The 22,063-nt window shown below is 36.4% G+C and overlaps 1 protein-coding gene across 2 annotated transcripts in view; it reads left to right on the top strand.

Annotated features, from left to right (window-relative positions):
* Positions 1–22,063, top strand: part of LOC148950824 (hematopoietically-expressed homeobox protein HHEX-like) — a 42,546-nt gene that overhangs the window by 5,229 nt on the left and 15,254 nt on the right. For both annotated transcript variants that reach the window (XM_089090024.1, XM_089090025.1), the window contains exon 3: positions 9,908–9,958. In XM_089090024.1, the coding sequence (XP_088946150.1) occupies positions 9,908–9,958 (51 nt within the window). The remainder of the gene's footprint in view (positions 1–9,907; positions 9,959–22,063) is intronic.

The raw sequence follows: 22,063 nt of genomic DNA, 5'->3' as shown, positions 1-22,063 counted from the left end.
GATTTTAACGCCATACTTTTATTTCAGATGCGGGAAATTAAAATGGCAAGAAATAAGTTTGGAAAGCCAGTACCAACACTAATTCGTTACTAAACATTCTGTAATAACTGTACATTTTCTTGTCTTTTTTAAGAGTTTCCAACAAGAAAACTGCTGTTTCATGCTTCCATATTTTCTACTTTCAAAAATTGTGCCTTAACCCTTGACTCTGATTGGTCAACCAAAATTGTATGCTTGAAAGATGAGGAATATTTAAGTCGAGAAATTATGAACAGTGTGCATAATTGGCGCTGTAGTCGTGGGTATTTTGACTTTTATCGACGAATGTTACTATAATTCAGTGTTTCCATTCCACTAATGTGGGAATAAAGTATTTAAGTGCGATAAAAAGAGTAGAATTATAGTAGGACACAGTCCGGAAGTAAGTATGTTATCGTGCTTACTATTTGAACAGGAATGTTAAAAAAATTGATTCTTACGCTATATTAAATAAAAAAAACAAGTTTTTTAAACTGAAAGCAAGGAGCAACATTAAAACTTAAAACGAACAGAAATTACTCCGTATATGAAAGGGGCTGTCCCCTCCTCGACGCCTCGCTCTTTACGCTAAAGTTTTTTATTGTATAACAAAAATAGAGTTGTGAAAAAGTCAAACTTTAGCGTAAAGAGCGAGGCGTTGAGGAGGGGACAGCCCCTTTCATATACGGAATAATTTCTGTTCGTTTTAAGTTTTAATGTCGCTCCTTAATTTCAGTTTAAAAAACTTGTTTTTTTATTTAATTTCTGATCGTTTTTTAGTTAATGCCAAGGGTGGATCCAGTATTTTTTTCGGGGGGGGGGGGGTTTACTAATTTTTGACTTTTTCGGGGGGGTTACTAATTTTTGACTCAGTTTTCGACTAATGTTACTGATTTTTACCTAGGTTTTACTAATTTTCGACTTATTTTCGACTCGGTCAAAAATTTTTTTGGGGGGGGGAGGAGTTCAAACCGGGTAACCCCCCCCCCTGGATACGGCCTTGGTTAATGCAGCTTTTATTTTGGCTCACCGTCATTGAATAAGTAAACAAAATTTGCATAAAAATTTTACTTTTCTTTTGCTTAATGGCTGTCTCTAAATTTGGTTCTGACGTAATTTACAAATTAACTTACGTAACGAACTTCTATATTCGTATATTGTTCTTCTGACAATAAATACAAAGTTGCAGATTTTTGCAGATATGAGCTTGAAACCTATGTAATAGGGTTTTCTAATACGCTGAAACTGACGGTGTGATTTTCATTAAAATTCTTTCACTTTTAGGGGAATTTTCCCCCCCTCTTTAAAAAATCAGGTAAATTTTCTCAGGCTCCTAGCCTTTGATGAGTAGCCTAATACTAAACTTAATAAAATTTATATATTTAGAATAAGCATTACAAGCCCATTCTGTTGATACATTTATTAACATAAAAATTCCGTTTTAAAAAGTTTCGATTACTATTGAGCCGTATCGCTTGTTTTATTTTTATTGTTTTTTTATTACGTATATATTATTACGTATATGAGGGGGTTCTCCCCTTAGTCAATACAACGCTCTTTACGTTAAAAGTTAAAATTTCGTTTAATTCACAAACCCCTGAATCACAAAGGCCGTTTAATTAGAATAGATAGCTCTTTTGAAAGCACTAAAAAAAACTGTAGCGTAAAGAGCGAGGTATTGACTTGGGGGCGAACCCCCTCATATACGTAATAATTTCTGTTCGTTTTAAGTTCTAATGTTGCTTCTTACTTTCAGTTGAAAAAACTTGTTTTTTTAAAATTTAATTTCTGATCGTTTTTTAAATAATGCTTGGAAATCCGATGCCCCCTTCATAGAAATGTCTCTTACCCAAAGAAAAATTTTCCACGGAAAGATTCTCCCGAGTAACCCTCCTCCTCCAGCCCCCCCCCCACCAGAAAAAAATCCGTCCTGAAAATGTCTGTATACTTCCCAATAACCAATACAATATGTAAGCAATGGGCAAAGTTCATAACTTTCAGCCCTTCCCCTGGGAACTGTGGGGGATTAAGTCATCCTAAAAGACATATTTATTAGATTTTCGACTATGCTGAACAAAATGGCTATCTCAAGATTTTAATTGGGTGACTGGGAAAAAAATGAGCGTGGGAGGGGTTCCTAGTTGCCCTTCATTTTTTGGTCACTTCAAAAGGGCACTAGAACTTTTAATTTCCCTTCCAATGAGCCCTCCTAAGATATTCTAGGACAACTGGGTCAATACGATTGCCCCTGGGGAAAAGAAAGAAAGAAAAAAAAACAAGTAAACACGCATCCCTGACCTTTCTTCTGGCAAAAAATGGAAAATTCAACATTTTTATAGGTAGGAGCTTGAAACCTCTACAGTAGGGTTCTCTGACACGCTAAATATGATAGTGTGATTTTTATTAAGGTTCTATAGCTTTTAGGGGGTCTTTTCCCCTTTTTTCAAAAATAAGCCAAATTTTCTCAGGCGCGTAACTTTTGATGGGTAAGTTTAAACTTGATGAAACTTATATATTTGAAATCACAATTAAAATCTGATTCTTTTTATGTATCTATTGGTATCAAAATTCCGTTTTTTAGAGTTTCGGTTACCATTGAGCTGGGTCGCTCTTTACTTACAGTTCGTTACCACGAACTGTTTGATTACCAGTGTTTCCACTTCAATTTTTGAAGTGGAAAATCCCTAGAAATCCCTATTTTCAATACCAAAATCTCTATAAGTTTCCTCATTTTTCACAAGTAAAGCCTTATTAGGCTGACTTTTAATAGCATTTGTTCAAGACGACCTATTTTGCAACTCAAGACCTTTTACTTGTACCAAAACATCTTCTTTAGAGGTTTAAAACAATGCTTTGTATTTATCGACAAGTTAAGTTCGGTTTTGATTTATAGCTTCCGGGTCCAGATCTCAGATTCTGGACCATATGAATATTTTTAATTTTTTTTTTGCCACTATTTTTTGCAACATCCTCGTTTTTATTAGAAGTACAAAGGATTTACAAAGGATATTACAAATGATACAAAGGATTGGCATGAATGATATCCAACCGGTCGCTTTTTCGCGCATAGTTTTTGTTTTGACTTTTTTTTTATATTGAGTTGTTAATTTGAAGCCGAGTGTAGTAGCAAAAATGAATCATTTAAAGCTTGATTTAAGGACAACGCCTGGATTTTGATCTTTTCAATTATTTGATTTTAACTAGTGTAGAGTGCTACCTGCCTCCCAGTTTTCCAGAAAATGCTGAATGTAGACGCACTTTAAACTGTATTCAGAAAAATTTAATGAGAATTAACAAATAAAAAGATTTAAGAGAAAACAACAAACACTAAGATTAATACCCCGAGTCATCGTTGTCGTCCCCATCCCCATCGTCTTTCCCAATGCCTAAAAGAGCGACGCATTTGGACGCAGTCACATCGAATTTCATGGACTTTATTTTTTTTTCTTTAAACTCTCAGAGAACGTAGAGGGGCCTTTGCGCTTCTTCCCATACTTGAAAGAAATCGTCGCAGCCGAAGTTACGTTTTTGAAACCATTCCTCTTTTCATTTTTTACTGTTTTCAGAACGCTGAAAAGTCTCTCCACAACGACATTTGAGCAGGAAAGCCCAAAAATGAACCGAATGATATGAAGAACCGTAGTGAACTTTAGCACTCCACTTGGCGTCTTGATGGACGCCACCCAGTACAAAATATCAATCGGGTTTCCGTTACTAAGCAAACTGTCATCTGGACTAAGTAGCATCAATGCCCGCCACTCTTTTTCAACCAGCCCAAAATCCCACGAGGGGTACCCGAACTTTGGCAAAAAAGCCGCAACGATAGAATATCATCACCCGATGCGACTTTTGGCTCTACAATCTCTACAAAGTTGTAAATGTCGCAAATAAATGGAAATCAGGCGACTAGCTGGGACACAGCTTCAATGTAAAATTTCTGGGCAATCTACTTGATCCTCTTGCGTTTCACCGTGAGCTTTGTAGCTTTTCCTTGTAAGGAAAACAGACGGGTGGCCGCTTCTAGTCCCAGGTAAACCTTAGAGGCGGGTGGGAAGAACTCTTCTTTTTAAGGTTCACAGACTGAACAGACTCAATTTGTTTCACATAGTCTTTTACCATGAAATTGTGACAAAGGCTCTTCACAACTTCTAGCACTTCTTTTTTAAGCAAGTAAAATCGTTAATGTGCATAGCTGTTTCTATTTGTATTTGTCTATCACGTCGGTGCTTCCAAGTCGGTTATTTTGTTTCGGATTTCGCTGGTCCATCCAAGTCTGACAAAACCAATAACGTTTGCCAATCTCTTTTGCCGAAATCCCGCCGTTGTATACAAATTCCTATCACCGTAACAAAAATCCATAGGCTCGGCAAGGAACAGTGGAAAATCCAAATTTAAAGTAGAAATAAAATCCTAAAGTAGGTCTAAAAATATTAGAGGAGAAATATTCAAAATAAAGTAGTCTACTCTAAAATATAGTAGAAATGGAAGCACTGCTATAATATGAAGATGGCATTAAGTATAGAGGGATTAAGTATGTGATAGCAAACGCCCCTCTGACGTCAAAACGTACCCGAGTTTCTTCAAAAGGCCAACTCAGTGTGTTGTGAAAATTTGGTTATGAAAGATTTGTTTCGTTTGTTTTTTTTTAATCCAGATTTAAGATCATCATAAATGAAAATGAAGAAAAAAAGACAGACATATAACGGCTGCATGGTCGCGACAAGTATATGGCTTAATGGCCATACAGTATGGCCGCAATAATGTCTTATTAGTTTAAACGTTGCTCCTTTATCAGGAAGGGAATTTAAAGTTTTAGGTGAGGTACATTAAAAAAAAATTCTTTTAGCATAAAATGTTAATCATAGGCAGCGCGCTAGCGCTTCCTAAGTAAAGAACGATGTTGCCACAATGTGTTTTTTTTTTCTTATTATTTGTTTGACAGGCACTTTGTATCGAAGGAGTTGCCGATACGAAACTTCAAATAGGGCTCATTCAATAAGAAATTGGGGTGGCTAGTGCCCTTTTTAATATTCGAAAGGGATTGGAAGGCAACTAGCCCACCGCCCATGCCCATCATTCCCCCAAACACATCCAATCAAAATTTTGAGATAGCCATTTTGTTTAGCGTAGCTGATTTCCAGATAGAAAATATCTTTTTGAGGAGGACGCTCCCCCACAAACCCCGGGGCAAGGGTTTTAAGTTATGCCCTGGGGGCATATAAGGTTTTTGTAGAAGATGTTGTCGTAGAAACTTCAAAACAGGCTCATTCTATTGGAAATTTGAAGGGCTAGTACCCTTTTTAATAGTTGAAAGTGATTGGAGGGCAACTAGCCCCCCCCCACGCCCCTCATTCCCCCAAACACATCCAATCAAAAGTTTGAGATAGCCTTTTTGTTCAGCGTATTCGATTTCCAGATAGAAATTATGTTTTTGAGAAGGACACTCCCCCACAACCCTCAGGACAAGGTTTAAGTTATGCCCTGGGGCATATAAGGTTTTTAAAGAAGGCGTTGTCGTAGAAACTTCAAAAAAAGCTCATTCGATTGGAAATTCAAAGGGCTAGTGCCCTTTCTAATAGTCGAAAGTGATTGGAGGGCAACTAGCCCCCCCCCACGCCCAGCAGTCCCCCCATCCCAGCCAATAAAAATTGTGAGATAGCCACTTTGTTAAGCGTAGTTAATTTCCAGATAGAAAATATTTTTTTGAGGGCGATACCCTTCCACAACCCTCAGTGCAAGGATTATAAGTTATGCCCTGGGGGCATATAAGGATTTTATTGAAATCTTTGTCTTAGAAACTTGAAAAAGGGCTCATTTGATTTGAAATTTAAAGGGATAATACCCTTTTTAATAGTCGAAAGTAATTTGAGGGCATCTAACACCCCTCTCACGCCCACCTTTTCCCCAAACACATCAAATCAAAATTTTTAGATAGCCATTCTATTCAACATTGTTGAAAGTTTTGGAAGTTAGGTCTTTAAGGATGACAACCTCTCCCCCCATAGCCCTCAGGGCAAAGGTTGTAAGTTATGCCCTGGGGCATATAAAGTTTTTATTGAAAGCGTTGTCGTAGAAACTTTAGAAGGGCTCATTCAATTGGAAAATGAAACGGCTAGCGCCTTTATTAAGAATTGAAAGTGATTGGATAGCGAATACCGCCCCTCTCACGCCCACCATTTTCCAAAACACATCCAATCAAAATTTTGAGATATCCATTTTGTTCAACGTAGTTGAACGTTCTGGAAATTAGGTCTTTTAGGATGATAAACCAATCAGAGCCCTCAGTGCAAGGTTTGTAAGTTATGACCTGGGGGCATATAAGGTTTATATAGAACGTTGTTGTATAAATTATAGGCAGCAGGATCGCGCTGCCTAAGTAAAGAACGGGAAACTCGAGAACGAGACAAGAAACGGGGACTAATTAAAGAGGAGGACACTCCTCCACAACCCTCAGGGCAAGGGTTTTAAGTTATGCCCTGGGGGAATACAAGAACGATGTTGGCACAATGTATTATTTATTAATTTTTTCCTTTAGAGCAGGGCTCTTCGTATCGAAGACGTTGTCGTAGAAACTTCGAAAACCGCTCATTCAATTGGAAATTGGAATGGCTTATGCCCTTTTTAATATTCGAAAGTGATTGGAAGGTGACTAACACCCCTCTCACGCCCATTTCTCCAAACACATCCAATCAAAATTTTGAGATAGCCATGTTTTTTATTGTAGTTGAAAGTTCTGGAAATTTGGTCTTAGAGGATGACAACCACCCTAACAGACCTTAGGATAAGGGTTGTAATTTATCCCCTGGGGCATATAAGGTGTTTATAGAAAGCATTGTCGTTTCCAAAAGGGCTCATTTGATTGGAAATCGAAAGGCCTAGTCCCCATTTTAACAGTCAAAAGTTATTGGAACGCTTGACATTTTTATAGTAAAGATCGAAGTGAGTATAATGTATTATTTTTAGTTTTTGTTGTTGTTTGGACCAGGGCACTTCGTATCAAAGGAGTTGTCGTGGGAACTTCGAAAAGGGCTCATTCGATTGAAAATAGAAAGGGCTGATGCCCTTTTTAATAGTCGAAAGTAATTGGAGGGCAACTAATCCCCCTTCCACTCCCACCCTCCCACGCCAACCCACCCATTTCAGCTCTTAAAATTCAAACAAATCAAAATAGCGTAAGTGTATCCAAACTATCAAAGAAATTAAACAGATTTTTTTGCGAATGGTATCAAGTTTTCCATTTCAGTTCAACTAGAGAAGGTATGAAACTAAATTAAACAGTACCATTTTTGTCCAGACTTTTAAAAGGGTGTATGTTGTTAAAAATTGCTGAAAATATTTCTCCAGCAGGCAAATAGCAGGCCAAACTATAAGGTCTTAAAAAACGAAAATGTTTTAAGTATTATTTTCTTTTTCCCTGAAAAGACTATGTCAATATAAAACGAACAGAAATTAATTAAAAAAAACTTTTTCCACAAAATAATTTTTTAAAAGAAAAGTAAACAACTACATTAAACAAAAAATGCGCAAAAATAAAATCAAATAATGTACCAAGCGTGAAACTACCACAAATCAGCATCGATAAATAAATGAAACCCAAAACGAAAAGAAATTACAACAAATAACCGAGTCAAACTCGAAACGAGCAGAAATTAACGTAAGTTGGGCTCAAAACCCCTATGCCTTCCCAAGGCCAGAACGTAATTTGCACTTTGCTGAAAAAAATACAAATCTATGTGCATTGTCAGTTTAATATACATATACTGATATTTAGTAATCAAAATGTTAATATTATTTGATTTATTTAAGTTATAAAACGAAAAACACTTATATTTTTTCAGTATAATGCAAATTTTGTTCTGACCTTTAGAAAATTTTACAAACTAATCCAAACTAAAAATAAAACATATCTTCAATAGATATTTCCCCATGGCTTTTATTTTCAAACAGTTCGTGGTAACGAATTGTAATTAAGGAGAAACCCGGCTAAATAGTAACCGAAACTCTAAAAAAGAAATTTTAATGCCAATAGATATATCAAAAGAATTAGATTTTTATGCTGATTTCAAATATATAAGTTTCATCAAGTTTAATTTAAACCCATCAACACATAATTCCCTGAGAAAATTTTGCCTTATTTTCGAAAAAAGGGAAAACACCCCCTGGTCATAAAGCATTAATGGGGGGGATTGCGTGGGAGGATCTTTCCGTGGAGGAAGTTTTCATGGGGGGAGGAACAATGCTATGAAGGGGGTGCCGGATTTCGCAATATTGTTTAATAAAACAATCAGAAATTGGATTTAAAAAAAACAATTTTTTCAACTGAAAGTAAGGAGCAACATCAAAACTTAAAACATACAGAAATTATTACGTATATGATTGGGTTCGCCCCCTAGTCATTAGCCTACCTTGCACTTTCCGCTAAAGTTTTTTTTTGTAGTTTCATCAGAGCTATTTATGCTAATTAACAGCCTTTGTCATTAAGAGGTCATTCTTAAAGAATTAGAACAAACTTTGAATCAAACAGTTCGTGGTAACGAACTGTAAGTAAGGAGCGACCCGGTTCAATGGTAACCGAAACTCTAGAAAACGAGATTTTGATACCAATAGATACATCAAAAGAATCAGATTTTAATGCTGATTTCAAATATATAAGTTTCATCAAGTTTAATCTTATATATATAAAAAGTTACGCGCCTGAGAAAATTTGGCTGATTTTAGTAAAAAGGGGGAAAGACCCCCTAAAATATATAGAACCTTAATGAAAATCCCACCATCATATTCAGTGTATCAGAGAACCCTACTGTAGAGGTTTCAAACACATATCTATAAAAAAGTGAAATTTTGCATTTTTTGCCAGAAGAAAGATCACGAATGCGTGTTTATTCGTTTTTTTGTTGTTTTTTTTCCAAGGGATGATCGTATTGACCAAGTGGTCCTAGAATATCGTGGAAGGGCTCATTGGAACGGAAAATAAAAGTTCTAGTGCCCTTTGTTAAGTAACCAAAAAAAATGGAGGGCAACTAGGCCCCCTCCCACGCCCATTTTTTCTCCAAAGTCACCCAATCAAAATTTTGAGATAGCCATTTTGTTCAGCATGGTTGAAAATATGGTAACTATGTCTTTTAGGATGATTTAATCCCCCGAAGTGCCCGGGGGGAGGGCTGAAAGCTATATATTTTACCCAATGTTAACATATTGTATTGGTAATTGGGAAGTATACAGACGTTTTCAGGGGGGATTTTTTCTGGTAAGTGGGGGTGGGTCGGGGGTTTTGTGGGAGGATTTTTCCATGAAGGAAGTTTCATGGGGGAAGGGATATTGCTAAGAAGGGGGCGCCGGATTTCCCAGCATTATTAAAAAAAAAAATCAGAAATTAAATATAAAAAAACAAGTTTTTCAACTGAAAGTAAGGAGCAACATCAAAACTTAAAACAAACAGAAAATATTAGGTATATGATTGGGTTCACTCCCTAGTCAATACCTCGCTATTTAAGCCAAAGATCTTTTAGTACTTTTATAAGAGCTATTTATTCTATATAACACCCTTTGTGATTAAGGGGTCATTTTTAAAGAATTGGAACAAAATTCGAACTTTAGCTTAAAGAGCAAGGTATTGACTAGGAGGCGAACCTCCTAATATACGTATTAAAAACATATGAATGTAGAAGTTCGATACGTAAGTTAATTCGTAAGTTACGTATTTCGCTCCTTACTTTCAGTTAAAAAAAACTTGTTTTTTTAATTTAATATTTAATAAAAAAAGAACTCGTGTAGAACAGGTAGAAGAATATTATTAGTGGACTATCAATTTATGTCTTCTCGGTTTGTACAGTTTAAAAATCAGAAAAATGTTAAAGAAAACAAACGATTACTCTCGTGTTTTTTGCAGGTTAAGACGTGGTTCCAGAACAGGAGAGCCAAATGCAGAAGAACTTCCAAGGTAAGATCCTGTTTCATAATACCCTTGTTGTTCAATTACCAAAGACATCAAAATATAGACATTTTCCCCTTGGATCCATCTTCAATTTTTTCACTTCTGGAAACCCCGATTTCCAAAAAAATGTCGGATCTTATCTGTTATACAAATGCCACTATTTACCCGTTGATCAAGTTGCTTCAATTAATGGGTGTTAAGATGAAACAGAAGAGTGACGTCTGGCAAGATACATGGGAAATATATAACTTAGGCTGTATATTAGCTGATTAGAGGCAGGGAGGGTGGTCAGGGGATTGAGTAAAGTGTAGTGCTTTTAGGAATGATATAAGTAACCCCAAAAATCCTAACATAGTTACTTTTATTAAACAGTTCGTGGTAACGAACTGTAAGTAAGGAGCGACCCGGCTCAATGGTAACCGAAACTCTAGAAAACGGTGTTTTGATACAAATAGATACACCAATAGAATCAGATTTTAATGCTGATTTCAAATATAGAAATTTCATCAAGTTTAGTCCTACCCATCAAAAGTTAAGCGCCTGAGAAAATTCGGACCTTAATGAAAATCACACCATCATAGTCAGCGTATCAGGGAAGCCTACTGTAGAGGTTTCAAGCTCCCATCTACAAAAATGGGATATTTTGCATTTTTTGCCAGAAGAAAGATCACGGGTGCGTGTTTATTTGTTTTATTTCCCCACGGGTGTGCGTATCGACCCATTTATCCTAGAATATCGTGGGAGGACTCATTGCAACGGAAATTAAAAGTTCTAGTGCCTTTTTTAAGTGACCAAAAAAATGGAGGGCAACTAGACCTCCTCCCACGCTCATTTTTCCCCAAAGTCACCCAATCAAAATTTTGAGATAGCCATTTTGTTCAGCATGTTCGAAAATATTATAAGTATGTCTTCCAGGATGACTAAATCCCCCGAAGTTCCCGGGGGGAGGACTGAAAGTTTTGAACTTTACCCAATGTTAACATATAGCCTAGTATTGGTTATTTGGAAGTATAAATACGTTTTCAGGGGTGATTTTTTCTGGTAGGGGGGGGGGGGTGGGTCGGGGGTTATGTCGGAAGATCTTTCCATGAAGGAAGTTTTCATGGTGGAAGGGACATTGCTATGAAGGGGACACCGGACTTCCCAGCATTATTTAAAAAAACATCAGAAATTAAATATAAAAAAACAAGTTTTTCAACTACAACAGCAGCAACATCAAAACTTTAAACGAACAGAAAATATTACATATATGATTGGGTTCACTCCTTAGTCAATACTTCGCTCTTTAAGCCAAAGATTTTTTAGTACTTTCATAAGAGTTATTTATTCTAATTAACGGCCTTTGTGTTTAAGCGGTTATTTTTAAAGAATTGGAACAAAATTCGAACTTTCGCTTAAAGAGCAAGGTATTGACCAGGGGGCGAACCCCCTAATATACGTATTAAAAATATATGAATATAGAAGTTCGTTACGTAAGTTAATTCGTAAGTTACGTATATTTATTACTAATAAAAACGTTCGTAAATAAAATCAAACAAGTTTCGAGAAAGCCATTTAACCAAATAAAAGTAAATTAATATGAAATTTTTTATTTCATTCTTCATGTACAGTGATCAAATATAAAAACCTTTATTTTTTCAAAAACATTCAAAAATTAAATAAAGAAAACAAGTTTTTTTAAACGAAATTAAGGAACAACACTAAGAAATAGAACAAACAGAAATTATTACGAATATGAAAGGGGCTGTCCCCTCCTCAACGCCTCGCTCTTTACGCTAAAGTTTGACTTTCTCACAACTCTATTTTTTTTTAACAATGAAAAACTTTAGCGTAAAGAGCGAGGCGTTGAGGAGGGTATAGCCTCTTTCATATACGGAATAATTTCTGTCCGTTTTAAGTTTTAATGTCGCTCCTTACTTTCAGTTAAAAAAACTTGTTTTTTTTATTTAATCATACCTAAGATCGCATCACTTTACTCAAGCCTTCAGCGCACTCACTCCCCCTATGTGCAAATATATAGCCCAAATTATATATTGCTCATGCATTTTTTCATATGCCGCTCTTTTGTTTCAGCTTAGTACCCTTAAACGGCTTAAAAATAAATTTTAAATAATGGCATAGGTACAACGGAAAAGATCCAATTTTTCTTTTAGTTGTTTCAAAATCATGAAGCTATTGCCTATGAGGGCAGTATTCCATTGTTGTCAGAGCTGCAGTGTTGAACCGCCGAAATAAATAAGCAAAAATTATCAGTTAAATTTGACAACGATTTAAAGATTCAAATTATACGTTAAACATTCAAACATTAGGAATAGGTTTATTTCCAAAGACAATTAAATCTTTGAAGAAAAGCTTTACTTTCTTAAGTTGTTTGGTGCCATATTTTTTTTTACTTATTTTTGCTAATTTTTCGGCCATATTCTTTTTTTTTTTAATTTGGTGCTTCCTGCTGCCAAGAACTATATTACTGCATGTGGAGATCTTTTTAATTAAAATTGAATTTCCAATTTTCCTTTCTTGTTGAAATATGAATAGTTGTCCAAGTTTCTACTTGACCAGTTCAAACAATAAGATTTTATTTTCACGGTTTTATGTTTTGACTTACTTTTGCCAATTTTCACCCATGTTTAAGGTATAATTCCCAATTCCTCAAAGGTAGTTAGGATCTATTTATATGATTCATTTTGTAGTATGCTATTCCTTTTGGCTCTAAACTTATGAAAATATTACTTTTTCAAATTAAGTCATGGGCTGATTTCTCACTTACAAGAATACCTAAAAAGATGATCATTTTTCTCCGAAGAAAGATCAGGGATGCGTCTTTATTTATTTTTTCTTTTTCCTTTTCCCAAGGGGTGGTTGTATCGAGCAAATGGTCCTAAAACATCGGAAGAGGGCTCAAATGAACGGAAATTAAAAGATCTAACGTCCTTTTTAAGTAGCCAAGAAGATTGGAGGGCACCAAGCCCCCATTCCACCCCCCATTTTTGCTCAAAATTGTCCGAGCAAAATTTTGAAATAGCCATTTTCTTAAGCATAGTTGAAAAATCTGAAAAACCATGCCTTTGAAAGTAACATGATCCCCCCCCCCCCAAGGCCCTGGGGATAGCTCTTTAAGTTATAAAATTTTCCCCATTGTTTACATATAGTATTTGTTATTGGTAAGTATGCAGAAATTTAGGGGGGGGGGGTTGCTTGGGGTGGGTTTCCATGGGAATAACTTTCCGTGTAGAGGGAAATTTCTGGGGATGAAATTTCCAGGGGAAATTTTACATGGGGAAGATTTGACAGAATTCCTGTACCAAATTCTTTTTATTTGTCTTACTTTGTCTTTGCCTATTCACTTTTGTGTGTGGAGACGTTCCGAGAGGATTTTCTGCGGGAAATTGTCTGCGTGTTTGGATTTCCAGGAAATAACTTCCACGAAAAAAGGGATTTCCGCAGGGATCGAAAAACGATTAGAACTTAGTCTTTTCCAAATGAAAATGTGCTAAGGAGAATTTTTCAGGCTGAATCTTCTGCAAGAAATTTACATGATTTTGGAGACTACGCTGCCTTTTTATGACAATAAAAGAAAAGTTCAAAATAGGGATAAAATCCTTTTTAATAGACAGTGTATAGAAACTCACAAAAACAACAGATATTTCGGTCACATATACAGTGACCGAAATATCTGGTATTTTTCTGAATTTCTATACACTGTCTATTAAAAAGGATTTTATCCCTATTTTGAACTTTTATTTTTTCGTAAAGAAATTTTACGGAGGGGGGGGGGAATTTTCAGCGAGGATGGAATTGTGCGGAAGAAATTTTACGGGGGGGTGCATTTTATGTGGGAGAAACCTTTCAAGGAGAAGTTTCCCGTGAAGGGAGGGAATTTCTCATGGAGGGTGAGCCACATTTACTGGCAATGTTTGAAAATAGATCATAAATATGATAAAAAAGCAAGTTTTTTCAGCTGAAAGTAAAGAGCAACAACAAAACTCAAATAACACAAATTATTCCGTGTATAAAGGGGTTGCCCTTCCTCAATACCTTGCTCTTTGCGCTAAAGTTTGACTGTTTGTCCTAATTTTTTAAGAACGAGTTTTGAAACACAAGGGTTGTTTAATTAGAATAGAAATCTCTTTTAAAGTGGTAAAAACTTTAGCGTAACGAGCAAGGTATAGTGGACGGGGGTGACGCCCTTCATATACGGAATAATCTCTGTTCCTCTGGAGTTTTAATTTTGTTCCTTGCTTTCAGTCGAAAAAACTCGTTTTTTTTATTTAATAAAAAAAAGGAAAAAAAAAGCTAAACATTAAACCTAACTGTTTAAAGAGTATCATTTCCGCAACAGACCCTCGTCGAAATCCTTTATGACCCTACCTCCCATCTTCACCCCCACTTTTCCTCCCTGCTACCCTCAATGATAATAAACTATCCGAAACAACATTTAAGATAGCCCTGTTCTTGACCCTAGCAACAATAATTAAATTACCCTTCATTTAATAAATACTCTAATACTTTAAAACTAGAAGATATTGAGCTGCTCTAATGCTCAACGGTAACTTATTCCACACAAAAGTTTCAAGATACAGTAATCCAGACTGTGTGCAAGAAATATAAGAAATATATGGGTGGATAATTGAATTATGTATCATTAGTAGAAATTACTTTGGCAAAAGATGCTGCTGTCTTCAGATCATTCGTCTGATCTTCATATCACTCGTCTTGTAATCAAACAGTTCGTGGTAACGAACTGTAAGTAAGGAGCGACCCGGCTCAATGGTAACCGAAACTGTAGAAAACGAAATTTTGATAAAAATATATACATCAAAAGAATTAGATTTTAATGCTGATTTCAAATATATAAGTTTCATCAAGTTTAGTACTACCAATCAAAAGTTAAGCGCCTGAGAAAATTCGGCGGATTTTCGAAAAAAGGGGGAAAGACCCTTTAAAAGCTATAGAACCTTGATTAAAATCACACCATCATATTCAGCGTATCAGAGAACCCTACTGTGGAGGTTTCAAGCTCCTATTTACAAAAATGTGGAATTTTGCATTTTTTGCCAGAAGAAATGTCACGGTTGCGAGTTTTTTTTTTTTTTTTTTTTTTTTTTTTCTTTTTTTTTCAAGGGTGATCGTGTCGACCCAATGGTCCTAGAATATTGGGGGGGGGCTAGTTGGAAAGGAAATTAGAAGCTCTATTGCCTTTTTTAAGTGACCAAAAAAATGGAGGCCAACTAGGTCCCCTCTAACGCTCATTTTCCCCCCAAAGTCACCCGATCAAAATTTTGAGATGACCATTTTGTTCAGCGTGGTCGAAAATATGATAACTATGTCTTTTAGGATGACTTAATCCCCCGAAGTCCCCGGGGGAGGGCTGAAACTTATGAATTTTACCCAATGTTAAGATATAGTATTGGTTATTGGGAAGTATACAGACGTTTTCAGGGGGGATTTTTTCTGGTAGTGGCGGGGGAGGGGTGTCGGGGTTATGTGGGAGGATCTTACCATGAAGGAAGTTTTCATGGGAGAAGGGACATTGCTATAAAGGGGGCGCCGGATTTACCAGTATTATTTAAATAAAGATAAGAAATTATATATAAAAAAACAAGTTTTTTTAACTGGAAGTAGGGAGCAACATCAAAACTTAAAACGACAGAAAACATTACGTATAAGATTGGGTTCATTCCCTAGTCAATACATCGCTCTTTAAGCCAAAGATTATTTAGTACTTTCATAAGAGCTATTTATTCTAATTAACGGCATTTGTGATTAAGGGGTCATTTTAAAAAAAATTGAACAAAATTTGAACTTTAGCTTAAAGAGCAAGGTTTTGAACTAGGGGGTGAAACCTCTAATATACGCATTAAAAATATAAGAATATAGAGGTTCGTTACGTAAGTTAATTCGTAAGTTACGTATACTTAATTCTAATAAAAACGTTCGTAAATAAAATTAAACAGGTTTCGAGAAATCCCTTTAACCAAATAAAAGTAAAATTAATATTCAAATTTGTTTTTGAATTATTCATGTACGGTGAGCAAAAATCAAAACCTGTATTAATTCAAAAACGTTCAAAAATTAAATAAAAAGAACAAGTTGTTTTAACTGAAAATAGGCTAAGGAACGACATTAAAACATAAAACGAACAGCAATTATTCCGTATATGAAAGGGCTGTCCCCTCCACAAAGCCTCGCTCTTTATGCTAAAGTTTGACTTTCTCACAACTCTATTTTTTTTAAAACAATGAAAAACTTTAGCGTAAAGAGCGAGCGTTGATGAGGGGACATCCCCTTTCATATACGGAATAATTTCTGTTCGTTTTAAGTTTTAACGTCGTTCCTTACTTTCAGTTAAAAGAACTTGTTTTTTTTATTTAATTTTAGAATAAATAGCATCAATATGGTACCTCTATAACAGATTAGAATCAATGAAAAGCTATGATTATTGCAAGCAATTCACTTGGTCCTCGGGCTTCCCAGATCATAGGCAGCGCGATAGCGCTGCATAAGTAAAGAACGATGTGGGCAAAATGTATTATTTTTTTTCTCTTTCTTCTCCATACCCGGGCACTTCGTATTGAAGGAGTTGTAGTAGAAACTTCGAAAAGGGCTCATTCGATTGGAAATTCAAAGGGCTAGTGCCCTTTTTAATATTCAAAAGTGGTTGGAGGGCAACTAGCCTCCCCCCCACTTCCATCATTCCCCCAAACTCATCCAATCAAAGTTCTGAGATAGCCAGTTTATTAAACGTAGTTTTAAGTTCTGTAAATAAGGTCTTTGAGGATGACAACCCCCATCACAGCCCTCAGGACAGGGGTTGTAAGTTATGCCCTGGGGGCATATAAAGTTTTTACAGAACCAGTTGTCGTAGAAACTTCCAAAAGGGCTCATTCGATTAGAAATTGAAATGGCTAGGGCCCTTTTTAATAGTCGAAAGTAATTGGAAGGCAACTAACACCCCTTCCACGTCCACCATTTCCCCAAACACATCCAATCAAAATTTTGAGATAGCCATTTTGTTCCACGCAGTTAAAGTTCAGGAAATTATACCTTTCAGCAGGACACTTCCCCAACACTCTTCAGGGCAAGGGTGATAAGTTATGCCCTGGGGGCAGATAAGTTTTTATTGAAATCTTTGTAGTAGAAACTTGAAAAAGGCTCATTCGATCGGAAATTCAAAGGTCTAGTACCCTTTTTAATAGTCGAAAGTGATTTGAGGGCAACAAGCCCCCCTCTCTCGCCCATCTTTTCCCCAAACACATCCAATAAAAATTTTTAGATAGCCATTTTGTTCAGTGTTGTGGATTTCCAGATAGAAATTATGTCTTTGAGGAGGATACTCTCCCACAGCCCTCAGGGCAAGGGTTGTAAGTTATGCCATTGGGGCATATAAGGTTTTCTTAGAACGCGTCGTCGTAGAAGCTTCAAAAAGAGCTCATTCGATTGGAAATTGAAATGGTTAGTGCCCTTTTTATTAGTCGAAAGGGACTGGAAGGCAACTAACACCCCTTCCGCACCCACCATTTCCCCAAACACATTCAATCAAAATTCTGAGATAGCCATTTTGTTCCATGCAGTTTAAAGTTCAGGAAATTACACTTTTGAGCAAGAGACTCCTCCCACAATCTTCAGGGCAATGGGTATAAGTTATGCCCTTGGGGCATATAAGGTTTATATTGAAATCTTTGTCGTAGAAACTTGAAAAAGGGCTCATTCGATTGGCTATTCAAAGGGCTGGTGCTCTTTTTAATAGTCGAAAGTGATTTGAGGGCAACTAACCCCCCTCTCACGCCCACCTTTTCCCCGAACACATCCAATCAAAATTTTTAGATAGCCATTTTATTCAACATTGGTGAAAGTTTTGGAAATTAGGTACTGAAGGATGACAACCTATCCCCCCACAATCCTCAGTGGAAGGTAAGTAAATTATACCCCGGGAGTTTTTGAGGTTTTAATAGAAATCAATGTTGTAAAAACATCAGAAAGGGCTCATTCAATTGAAAATTGAAAGGACTAGTGTCCTTTTAATAGTCAAAAGTGATTGAAGGGCAGCTAACCCCCCTCTTAAGCCCACCATTTCCCCAAGCACATCCAATCAAAATTTCGAGATATCAATTTTGTTCAACGTAGTCGAAAGTTCTGGAAATTAGGTCTTTTAGGATGATGACCCCATCAAAGCCCTCAGTGCAAGGTTTGTAAGTTATGCCCTGGGGGCATATAAGGTTTATATAGAAGGCTGTTGTAGAAATTTCAAAAAGGGTTCATTTGATTGGAAATTGCCCTTTTTTATGGTCGAAAGTGAGAGGAGAGTAATTAACCTCCGTCTTACGCCCACCATTTCCTCAAACATATTCAATCAAAGTTTAGAGGTAGGACGTAGTTGAAAGTTCTGGAAATTATGTATTTAGGGATGAAAAACCCCCAAGAGTCCCCAGGGCAAAGGTTGTAAGTTATGCCCTGGGGGTATATAAGGTTTTTAACGATAGAGTTGTCGTAAAAACTTCAAAATGGGATCATTCAATTGGAAATCGCGAAGACTAGTGCCCTATTTAATAGTTGAAAGTGATTGGGCGGTAACTAACCCCTCTCTCACGCCCACCATTCCCCCAAACATATTCAATCAAAGTTTTCAGATAGCCATTTTGTTCAACGTAGTAGAAAGTTCTGGAAAATAGGTCTTTGAGGATGACAACCCCCTCCCAGCCCTCAGGACAAGGGTTGTAAGTTATCCCCTGGAGGCATATCAGGTTTTTATTGAAAGCGTTGTTGTAGAAACTTCAAAAGGGCTCATTTGATTGGGAATTGAAAGGGCTAGTGCTTTTTTAGTAGTTGAAAGTGATTGGAGAAATACTAACGCCCCTATCACGCCCACCATTTTCCCAGACACTTTGCACTTTACTGAAAATTTGCACTTGACTGAAAAAAATACAAATATACATTGTCAGTTTAATATACATGTACTGATATTTAGTAATCAAAATGTTAATATTATTTGATTTATTAAAGATATAAAAGTAAAAACATTTATATTTTTTTCAGTAAAGTGCAAATTATGTTCTGGCCTTGGGAAGTCATAGGAGTTTTGAGCCCAACTTATGTTAATTTTTGCTCGTTTTGAGTGTGACTCGGTTATTTATTGTAATTTCTGTTCGTTTTGGGTTTCATTTATTTATCGATGCTGATTTGTGGTAGTTTCACACTTGGTAGATTATTTGATTTTATTTTTGCTTATTTTTTGTTTAATAGAGTTCTTTACTTTTCTTTAAAAAACTCATTTTGTGGAAAAAGTCGTTTTAATTAATAGCATAACAAGACCACTAGGATCAATAGGCATTCCCACTCTGCAGAAGGTCAAGAGATAGATCTTATTCAAGTTGATGCTGAGTAAACTAAAGCTCATAAAAACTTCAAGTCTTCCCAACGCTTCTTTAGCTGTTTGCACAAGCTCATCAATTGACTTCGAGCATATTGTTAATACACTGACATCTGCAAAAACATTATCATAAACATTTTGAATATGAAATCTCGTGGTGTCGACATATACTGAATAAAGCAAAGGTAGAACAGAGCCCTGCTGCACGCCACATTTTAATGGGAACAAGGATGAAACAACCTTATTTACTTCTACCAGCATGGCACTAGGCACTGCAGGTAGTGCTAGGGTACTAAGCACAAGAAGTTTTAATATGTAATTGAATGAGCCCTCTCCAAGAAGCCTATAGAATGAGTCCGAAAAAAACAATTTATGTAAAAAAAAAAATTCTTTCTAAATCTGCGCTAACGCATATACCATAACTGCCTCATTATTACTATCAGGTAGATAATAAGTGTAATTTCGATTCAGGGCCTTTGTACTTGTAAGGGATGTTTAACTTTTTGTGACCATATACGTATAGGAAAGGCCTTCTTTTATCCCCGTCCCAAACAAATTCAATGTTGTTTCTACAGAATGTCTGCTTCAACCGATGGTTCGAACTTGTTGCTCCTTTCCAACACCAAAAGTTTTTTCAATTTTTTTCTGGAAATACAATTTCCAATGTTTTGTTTAATGCAATAAATTACATGAAAGGTTTTTCCAAAGTTGAGGAAAAACTTTTGGTTTTCGAAAGGAGAGACAAGTTCGAAAAATCGGCTGAAGCAGACATGTTTATTATGTTGATTCTAAATATATAAGATTCATTAAGTTTAGTGTGACCCATCAAAAGACAAAAGCTTAACAAATTGCTTGATTTTGAACAAAGGGAGAACACCTCTTAAAATTCAAGGAATCTTAATGAAAACTGCACCATAAAATTCAATGTATCTCAGAAATTCTATTGAAGAGATTTCAAGCTCCCGTCTGCAAAAATGTGAAATTTTAAATTTTTCGCAAAAAAAAATATCACGGATGTATTTTTATTTGTTTGTTTTCCTCAGGGGTGATCACATCGAACCAATAGTCCTAGAACATCGGGAGAGGATTCGTTCTAACGGAAATTAAAAGTTCTAGTGCCCTTTTTAATTGAAAAAAAAAAGATTGCAGGGCAACTAGCCCCTCTCCCACCCCCTTTCCCCTCAAAGTCGAGCAATCAAAATTTTCAAAATTTTGAAATATCCATTTTGTTGAGCATAGTTGAAAAGCCCAGTAACTATGTCTCTGGGGATAATATGACCCTCCACAGTCCCTGGGGAAAGGTATGTAATTCATAAAGTTGGCTCATTTTTAACGTATAGAATTTGTTATTGGGAAGCATACCGAACCTTTTTTTTTTTGGGGGGGGGGGAGGGATTTTCAACGTGGGGATTTTCAACGGGGAGAATTTTCCATGGGGAAGGAATTTTTTGTGGGGTGAAATCTCCAGGGGGAATTTTACACTTGGGGAATTTGCCAGAAGTCCTATACGAAATCATTCTTCTTGAAATCATTTGTCTTGCTTTCTCATTGCCAGCTCAATTTTACGGTCCAAGGCGTTTATCCCCCCGGCAATTAGCCTCCGGAAAATACCCCCCCGGAAAATACCCCCAACGGAAAATACCCCCTGGAAAATACCCCCCAGAAAGTAACCCCCCGCCGAAAATACCTTCCCCCAGGAAAACTTCCTTCATGGAAAGATCCTCCCATATACCCCCCCCCCTCCACCTACCAGAAAAAATACCCCCTGAAAACATCTGCATAATTCCCAATAACCAATACTATATGTAAACATTGGGTAAAGTTCATAACTTTCAGCCCCTCCCCCGGGGACTTTGGGGGATTAAGTCATCCTGAAAGACATAGTTATTATATTTTCGACCATGCTGAACAAAATGGCTATCTCAAAATTTTGATCGGATGACTTTAGGAAAAAAATGTGCGTGGGAGGGAGCCTAGTTGCCCTCCATTTTTTTTGGTCACTTAACAAAGGGCACAAGAACTTTTAATTTCCGTTCCAGTGAGCCCTTCCACGATATTCTAGGACCAATGGGTCGATACGATCATCCCTCGGAAAAAAAATTAAATAAACACGCATCCGTGATCTTTCTTCTGGCAAAAAATGCAAAATTCCACATTTTTGTAGATAGGTGCTTGCAGCCTCTACAGTAGGGTTTTCTGATACGCTGAATATGATGGTGTGATTTTCATTAAGGTTCTATAATTTTTAGGGGGTCTTTCACCGTTTTTTCTAAAATCAGCCAAATTTTCTCAGGCGCTTAACTTTTGATGGGTAAGACTAAACTTGATGAAATTTATATATTTGAAATCAGTATTAAAATCTGATTCTTTTTATGTATCTATTGGTACCAAAATTCCGTATTTTAGAAATTCGGTTACCATTGAGCGGGGTCGCTCCTTACTTACAGTTCGTTACCACGAACTGTTTGAAAAAAAACTAACAAAGAAACTGGTTTGTTCTTGAGTTTTACACAGCGTAAACTTGAGTGAGTTGCCCATAATACATAAGTACCAAAACTCCTTTCCCCTAAGAAAATAAAAAAATAAAACTAAAATTCTCAAATTTGGAAATCCTTTTTTCCACGGGGGGGGGGGGGGTATTTACCGGGAGAGTAAAGTATTTGGAAAGTTTAAAGTCAGAAAGAAATTCTTTCTAGGTATATATCGACTTAAAAATTAAAGAAGAATAGCGAGGTATCTGGAAA

The sequence above is a fragment of the Artemia sp. Qi Xiang Cuo genome, chromosome 6 (genome assembly GCF_049724085.1).
Source record: "Artemia sp. Qi Xiang Cuo chromosome 6, ASM4972408v1, whole genome shotgun sequence".
NCBI lineage: Eukaryota > Metazoa > Arthropoda > Branchiopoda > Anostraca > Artemiidae > Artemia > Artemia sp. Qi Xiang Cuo.
The sequence above is the reverse complement of the archived record's forward strand: the minus strand, read 5'-3'. Positions and strand labels throughout refer to the sequence as shown.